Consider the following 9,017-nt stretch of genomic DNA (forward strand, 5'->3'; position numbering starts at 1 on the left):
GGCCGGGCCGGGCGCCAGGGGAGAGAAGCGTCTCGCCTAGCACCGGGCTCCATCAGCCTGGGCCCCGTCCCGTCGCATCCCCCGAGCGCTAGGGGCAGCTAGGGGCGGGCACCCGAGGAGCGGCACTATCGCCGCTTCCCCTTGCCGAGGACGGGCGGCCCCGGGGAGGGCGCACTGGGCGCACCTCCCTTGGGCCTCTCCTCCCTCGCGGCCTTACTCCCCCTCCGCTCCCTCTGCGGGAGTTGGGGGGGGAGGGATGAGAGAATCACCCTGGCCACGGGGAGGTTCTCCCCAGATGCGTGACTGGACACGCTTATCGCATCTGCAGCGCCGGTCTCTTCGACCGCGCGCGACTTAGGCGGCGGGGCTCCTCCCCGGACTCCGACGAGTCCAAGGTGGACCCCGGCAACCGCGCGTCTCCCGCGGACAGGGCCGCCGCTCCGTTGGCCCCGCCCACGAGAGACGCACCCCCTCGGCGGCCTCGGCCTCCGCCGGTCTGTCGCCCCCAACGGCCTGAGCGCCGTGAGCAGCGCCGGTGTCCGGCGGTGAGGGAGGCCGCTCTACCTCCATCTCCCCCTCACTCCCCGGATTCGGGGAGGAGGGAGAAGGACCCCCCAGCCCTTCTTGGCATAGGGGGTATCCTGGGGCAGCCCGGACCACCCGGACAGTGGCCGGCCGCCCTGTTGCGGGAGGCACACTCGGGACAGAACGGCTGGTTAGCGCACTGAGCCCGAGTGTGACCCTCCCCGCCGCAGTTGAAGTAGCACCGGGACCGGTCGGAATAATCGGAGCACCGGTGCTGCATGTGGCCCTGGGCCAGACAGCGGTAGCAGCGCTGAGGAGGAGCCTTGAGCGCCTCCACGCGCGCAGCCGCCCGCCCAGGGCCACTCTCCCACCTTGGCGAGCCTCGCGGCCGCCGCGACCGGGGACTGTGCGATCACAGAACCCATGCCCCGGCGGCCGCGAGTAACTCGGCCGACTTTAATCTCGGCGGCGCTGCAGGTTCCAGCGCCTGCCAGCACCGCCGCCACCTCCTCCGGCTCGGTGGAGTCAAGGAACCCGGACACCCGGACCCCCACCCTACGCATAGGGCAGGTGATCCGGATCCCCGGGCCCCCAGCCACCCGCCTCATTTCGGCCGCGAGGCGCTCCGCCGCCGGCCGGCTCTCCGAGCCGGGGATCTCCAACAGGACACCCCCGGCCTGAGAAACCTTAAATTTGAGGCCCAGGTCGGGCTGAGGGAGAATTTCCCTCAGGTTGATTGCCGCCCTGGACCTCTTGATGATGTCGGTGTAGGAGGCACACCCCGGCTCCACCCGGATTGCCACCACGGAGGACCTCGGGACCCGCCTCCCCACCGCACCCGGGGCAGCGGACGCCGCTCGAGACGGCGGCGGCCCCCCTCCCGGATTTACCCCCTTTGGACCCTTCTTTTTCTTTCCGCTGGGCTGCGACCCCGGAGAGGGGGCGCGGCAATGCCTCGCCCACCCCCGCCGAGGCACCAGCACCAGCAGCTCCCGGCCGGGGAAGGGGACAACCCCGGCCGCTCTTCGAGGCTACAGAGGCGGGAGCCGGCTTCTTCGCCGGCGCCCCCCCCGCTGCAGCCCTCCTTTTCTCCTTGCGGCCAACCACGGTCGCCCACTCCGGTCCGTTCGTCGACGGAGCCTGAGCAGGCGAGTCCGTAGAGCCGCTGACAGGGGCTCGGGGACAGGGGGCTCCTCCCGCGGAGCCCGATCCCCCGTTGTCCCCTTCTCACCCGTTTCGCTCCAGCGCCGGCCAGGGAGGAGGCCGTAGCAGCTCCCTCCTCGATCCGCGCCAGGCGCCTCTCCAGTTCCCCCATCGAGCCCGCCAGCTGCCCCAGCAGCCCGATTGTCCTCTCCTCGAAAGAAGAGGGGTCGGGAGACGGGACAGCCGCCGGGCTCAGCAGGGGGCGGGACGATCCCTGCGGGAAAATTTTCCTGTGGTCACACTCCAGAGGCTACCATGGGAAGGGGAGCCCTCCATTGAGACATCTCCTAAGCCAAATATGGAGCCAGAAAGCACGTACGAGGCACCAGAACAAAAAGAACCAACTGCCGAGACAATCCCGAACCAGGCAAGACCGGGAGGTGACAGCCAGAGCGACAACGGCAACCAAGGGATAAATAATCCCACAAAAGAAGCAGAAGAGACAGCAGTTACGCTCACAGACACAGCAATCCCGGACAACAGCACGCCGCTCCAACCTGCAAGGGCAACGGAGGAACAAGCGACAACCACAATGGAAATCTAGCGCTACGAGACACGGGCAAGAATAATTGCAACAATGATCTCTTCATAAATATTTTTTTATTATTATTATTTTGTACTCATTATTATTTTATTATCATTTTAAAATACACTATTATAATTGTAACCACAATCATAAACATGAAAACATACCACGAACTAGGTTAAGATGTTTAATAACACACAACCAAATGATACACATAGATTAGCAAAACAGTTTTATTTATTTCAGTATTTGAAATACTAATCATGACAAAATATCATTTAATAATAGCACTATTAGAAATACCACAAGTTCAAATGCGCCTTCCCGCGCTCAGTTGTGGTACCACCGCCATCTTGGCGGAGTGATACATGGCGGCGTCGGAAAATAGGGGCCTCAGCGAGAAAAGCCAAGCGTCGCCATATTGACAATCAGTCGGTTACAGACCGAGCTCAGAGACGGACATATGCCACCGGGCATATGTAGTATGATGTACACAAGCGGTCATTAATGCCTTCCCCAAGGAGGTTAGGCGCGCATTAGGCGCTTCCCAGACATACGCGTCGCATCTAGGTTTTCATCACGCATGATTGTCAAATCTGACAACGTTGTTGCTTCCTAACGTATCGTAACGCGCTAAATTCAAATTATGACAGATAATGAATGACAGATTAAATTAATTTTCAATAATTTATTGAACATTGAAAGCACAAAAAAACGAATATTGAAAATCTCAGTCAGAAAAGAAAATTACGCCAGAAATAAATTAAATAAATAATCTAAACATTTTTATTAATAATTCCTTTTAGTTCAATAAGATAAATATTTTTAAAAAATTATCTTACTGAACTAAAAGGAATTATTAATGGAAACGTTTATATTTATTTTTGGCGTAAAATAAATAATTAAAAAAATTGATCTAATTGAACTAAAGAAAGTATTAATATAAATGAATACATTTATTTCCAAAATGTTGTAGATAATATTTATCCATTTGTAGCAATTAATAGAGTAAATGTTAAACAACATGTTCTTTGGTTATCATATAAAACGTGCTACATTTTTACAGAAAATTAGTTTACTGCTTTACGGAGGGAGGTAATTAAGCTCGACATTTCGAAAGAAAGGTATTGTCACGTGAAATCATTCAAAACACCTAAGTTATAAATGCATTTCGTCTCCCTTAATGCTAATAATTAAAAAATATAAGGTAAAATAAATAAATAAATATATGTGTGTGTGTGTGTGTGTGTGTGTGTGTGTGTGTGTGTGCGTGTGTGTGCATTTTATATATATCTATATATATCTATATATATATCTATATATATATATACAAGGTGTTTCAGACCACCCGTACACCTCTTTTCTCTTCGCAGGATTAGGACCAATCAAAAATATGTTCAGACGAAAGTTATAGGGTTTCAAAAGATCTATTCAATGATCTTATCAGTTTGACCTTGGATGGCGTCGCCAAGGTCAGATCGAAATCACATTAAGTTTTTTAAATGGAACACCCTATTTTTGATTCCAGAATCTAATAGCTGGTGTCAAGACCTTTCCAAAACACTATAAGAATGTTTATTTTTGTTGACTACTTTCCGAGTTGTGCGGCTTGAAAGTTACACTACCGCCAGCATCAGCATTACTCAAGATGTACCATGTGGTGGTTACTTAGTCGGATTTAATCTTGTATGTGGGTGTGTGCATACGTGCATGTGTATGTATATGGGGGAGGAAAAGGGGAGTCAAAGTTTTATGTACTCTGCTTTTGTTTATTAACTGGATTGATTATGTTTGATGATCAATGTCCAGATTGACTGTATGCATTTTCCCGTGCTTAGCATTATCCAGAATGAACGACGTGGACGTGACGAGAATTTCATCCCATTGGGATGCTTGATTCACGTGAGTCCCCTTGCCTCTCACGTTTGGGGTGCTTGATTCACGTGAGTCCCCTTGCCTCTCACGTTTGGGGTGCTTGATTCACGTGAGTCCCCTTGCCTCTCACGTTCGGGAATGAATGTGTGTATGTTTTGTTAAGCGACTAAATGTTCAAAGTGAGCACCATTCTCTGCGATGGCATCAACTCTATTTTGAAAATCATTGGTTGCTCAAAGAATTTCCTCGGCACGTAAGGATCGAATTGCTTCACTTATTCTACGAATCATATTATCTCTCGTAGTCGGACGTTCATGATAGACCAAGTTTTTTTATCCTTCCCCAGAAATAATAATCAAGGACGGTGAGATCTGGTGATCGGGGTGGATAATTGATTGGACCGTATTTGCCTATCCACTTGTCGGGGAACATAGTATTTAATGCCGCACGAGCAACTCTCGATGTATGAGACGGACATGCATCTTGTTGGAACCACATGTTCAGGCGCAATTGCAGAGGAATATTTTCTAGTAAGACAGGAAGATCTGTCATTATCAAGGCGGAATATCTATCACCGTTTAGATTTTCGTCAAAGAAAACAGGACCTATGATTTGACTTCCAATAATTCCACACCAAACATTGACTTTCCAAATGGTTTGATGATCTACTTCTCTCAACCAGTGAGGATTATTTTGTGCCCAATAACGAGAGTTCCAAGTATTAACAGATCCATCACTTTTAAGTGTACATTCGTCAGAAAATAAAATTTTCAAGTGGAAATCAAGTGGTTGCTGTCTTATAAAGTTGCAAAATACAAGTCTCTGTCTAATATCGTTATAATTCAACGCTTGATGAACAGACATTCTGTAAGGGTGAAATTTGTTATTTTTTAGAATGCGCCAAACACTGATTTTACTAACACCAGAATCTTGTTCTCGTCGTCTTAAAGAATCATAAGGGTTCAATTCTGTCGATGCAAGAATTTCCACTATTCTTTCATCCATAATCGGACGACGAATTTGTGTACCTTTGTTATGTTGAGGCTGAACGACACCTTTAATTTTGATTCGTTTAGCCAAACGTGAAAAAACATTTCGCGAGTGAGGAGTCCGATCAGGATAACGTTCCCGCCACAATCTTTCCGCTGCAATGAATGTACCTCGACATTCACCTAAAATTAGCAGCATATCATATGCTTCTTCATTGGAATAGGACATGGCTAAATAAACCTAGACTAATAAAGAGGGTCGGATTTTTGTTGCGCGATTGATACTGATATGACGGTTATTGAAGACGTAGGTGACAAGTTTGAGAGAGTTATTGTCACTCGTGTTGAGTTGAGTCACAATAGCGTTGTGGTGAATACATCTCTACTACATCCTATGCAAATAACAATATGTATAAAATCACGAGTTAGACATCGTTACGCAGAAAGCCGCGCTCGTTATTGCTCGTGTGCTACCGTTAAAGTAATAATGTAATTACATAATATTATGACATACATATGTATGTGACTATCTACGGTCGCGACAGCTAACTTTCACGATTTTTCATGATCTGTTTTTGTTGGCCCGGCTCGCGTGTTTACTTTCTTTGTGTCGGCTGCACGGCTTTCTGCGTAACGCGTGATTTTATATTGTTATTTACATGGTGTTGGCGGTAGTGTGACTTTCAAGCCGCACAACTCGGAAAGTAGTCAACGAAAATAAACTTTCTTGTAGTGTTTTGGAAAGGTCTTGACACCAGCTATTAGATTCTGGAATCAAAAATAGGGTGTTTCATTTAAAAAACTTAATGTGATTTCGATCTGACCTTGGCGACGCCATCCAAGATCAAACTGATAAGATCATTGAATAGATCTTTTGAAACCCTACAACTTTCGTCTGAACATATTTTTGATTGGTCCTAATCCTGCGAAGAGAAAAGGGATGTACGGGTGGTCTGAAACACCCTGTATATATATATATATATATATATATATATATATATATATATTTCTATTATTAATTTAAAAAATGTTTCTAAAAGTTACAATATATATAAAATATTATTTCAGACACTCGATGACAACGGAAAGATTGTTAGATTCAAAGAATCCAGCAAATATTGTGATTGAAACTTGAAATTATGCAATGAAGAACAATTCAGATGATTGGCTTTATTCAACAATCTATATATAAAAACGACGGGACAACACTGCTTTCGAATAAAGTTTGCAATCCAAATATATAATATTCTTGGTTATACACTAAAAGTAATATGTACATACATATACATATATATGCATGTAAATATGTATAATTAAACATGTCTTATGTAAGTACAATATAATGCAAATACATTGAATTTGTTTATATCAAGCAGAAGTAAGAAAGCAATAAATTTATTATTAAAGCTTAATTATGCATGAAGAAGGCGGCTACGAATTGTTAAAAGATCATTAAGAAATATATAACGCAAAACTAAATAAATGATTCGTAATAATGAAAAAATTATTCAATCGTTGGACGCAAATTCTTAATTTTGTTAGTGCTGCAACAATTCTCTAATAATAATATTTCAATTTTTGAAAGGACTGTGACACCTTGATTGAATGCTACCGATAAATTCATTCACATACTCCTAGTTCATTGAAATAAAATAATCGAATTTGCACAGTAGCATTTAAATTGTACAAGAAGAATAAAACAAAATAAATGTAGTTATGGATAAACAAATGTTTTCTTCGTCAAAAGACAGATGATCTAAGGTATGAAGACTAAATGTAGAACATTTAAATTCAAAATACATTGTACACAAAACACAGTGGAACAATTGTGTTAGGATTTTGAGAGAATGTGATATCTCTATTGGATCAATGAATATCATATGGTATCATTTCACATGAATACTGAGAAATATATGGAGATTTTAGAAGATGAATTAAAACCTAATGCAAGACGTAATATCTCGGAGAGTAATATTTGACTTTCAAGATTGTAAAAGTTCGGTACATCCTCAAGAATAATTCTGAAATGGTTTCATACCAATCTAGATTTTCAATTAGTACCTTGACCAGAAAGATTTTAATATAACTGATGTTTGGACTATGATAAAAATATTGCGGATAACTGATAAACTATGAATCAAAAAACCACCGAGAAATCATGTTCATCAGAAATAGGATAAACTAGATACCGGATTATACACAACATTGGATTAATTTAAGGCGGATGCAAGTACAAAAAAGTGACAAAATTAAATATATGTATCTTCGGCTTGAATTTTTTATTTTTGGGCTTGTAGATGAAGACTTCCCTATCTGCTTGAGCTGTCGTGCCAATTTCTTAAAAACATTTTACATTTCTGAAATATAAATTTCATATATAATCTTTTTCTCTTTTTAATTTTTTTTTCTTTTGATTTTTGTTACTCACTAATATGGAATCCAGTAACCATGATTTTGTATCACTAGTTGCATCCGTCTTGGCATTGAATTAACCAAATGTGTATAATCTGGTCTCAATGACAAGGTATTCTACACTTGATGTACATGATCTCTAAGTGCTTCTTTGGTTCGTAATTCACCAGATTTCCATGATTTTTGCATCATAGACCAAACATTTTCTATCGCATTTAAATCAGGAGATTTTGGTGGCCAAGGTATTAATTGAAAATCTGGATTGTTATAAAACCATTTCTGGACCATTCTTGAGGAATGCACCGAACTGTTGTCCTGTACAATCTTGAGAGTCGGATATTGTTCTTCGGGAAATATACGTCTTGCACTTGGTTTTAATACTTCTCCCAAAATCTCCACATATTCTTCAGCATCCATATGCGGTGTTATTTCTATGATATCCATTAATCCCATAGATGTCATACTCCCCCAAAACCCTAAAGTAATTCTTCCACTGTGTTTTGAGGGAATCACGTATTTCGGATTTAAACGCTCTGCGTCTGGTCTCCATACTCTACGACGACCATCTTCTGACGAAGAAAACACTTTCTCATCTAGCCATATTATCTGGTTCCACTCTTCTTGGGGAGTATTTAAATGCTGGCGAGCATATTCAACTCTTTGATTTCGATGAGCTTCTGTGAGTGCAACTTTTTTTGCTGGAATATGTGAATAAATTTTAGCTTCATTTAATCGACGTCTCACCGTTCTTTCAGAAATTGGAATGTCATTATTTTGTAAAACTGTTGCGGCACTAACAAAAGAATTTTCGTCTATGAATTGAATAATTTCTTCATCCTGCTGTGGCAGAGTTTTCTTCGGTTTTGCGTTAAACTTTTTATCTTTTAAATTTTCGTACCCTCCTTCTTCATATTTGCGAACCCATAGAGAAACCGTTTTCTTGCTGCAGCCTACTATATCAGCAATACTCTGTCTTTCTTCTCCTGCTTGATATAAACCAATTATCTGGCCTCTCTGGCTTTCCGATAAATTTGCATACGGATGCCTCTCGTTCCTCTCCATTATTATTTAACAATTTCTAAGTTCCATATGATGCTTCGCTTCGCATTTGTTTATGATTTTTGTGGCAGTGTTTAAATCCGAAATACGTGATTTCTTCCCGCTTTTTGCCTGGTCACTATACTCTGCCTCGATAATTATAAACAAATGCAAAATGAAGTAATATATAGAACTTAGAAATTATTAAATAATAATAGAGAGGAACAAGAGGCATCCGTATGCAAATTTATTAGCAGCATTCAATCAAAGTGTCACAGTCCTTTCAGAAATTGAAATATTATTATTAGAGAATTGTTGCAGCACTAACAAAATTAAGAATTTGCGTCCAACGATTGAATAATTTTTTCATTATCACGAATCACTTATTTAGTTTTGTGTTATATATTTCTTAATGATCTTTTAACAATTTGTAACCGCCTTCTTCATGC

The 9,017-nt window shown here is 42.9% G+C and overlaps 1 protein-coding gene across 1 annotated transcript; it reads right to left on the reverse strand.

Moving 5' to 3' along the window:
• Positions 1 to 1,212: 1,212 nt before the first annotated feature.
• Positions 1,213 to 1,840, reverse strand: LOC120358537 (translation initiation factor IF-2-like). Its single transcript, XM_039453094.1, has 2 exons — positions 1,757 to 1,840; positions 1,213 to 1,665 (listed from the first exon to the last, which is right to left on the reverse strand). Exons 1-2 carry the CDS (start codon positions 1,838 to 1,840, stop codon positions 1,213 to 1,215), a joined length of 537 nt encoding a protein of 178 aa, XP_039309028.1.
• Between the last annotated feature and the right edge of the window lie 7,177 nt (positions 1,841 to 9,017).

Source organism: Solenopsis invicta, chromosome 1, assembly GCF_016802725.1.
Source record: "Solenopsis invicta isolate M01_SB chromosome 1, UNIL_Sinv_3.0, whole genome shotgun sequence".
Classification (NCBI taxonomy): domain Eukaryota; kingdom Metazoa; phylum Arthropoda; class Insecta; order Hymenoptera; family Formicidae; genus Solenopsis; species Solenopsis invicta.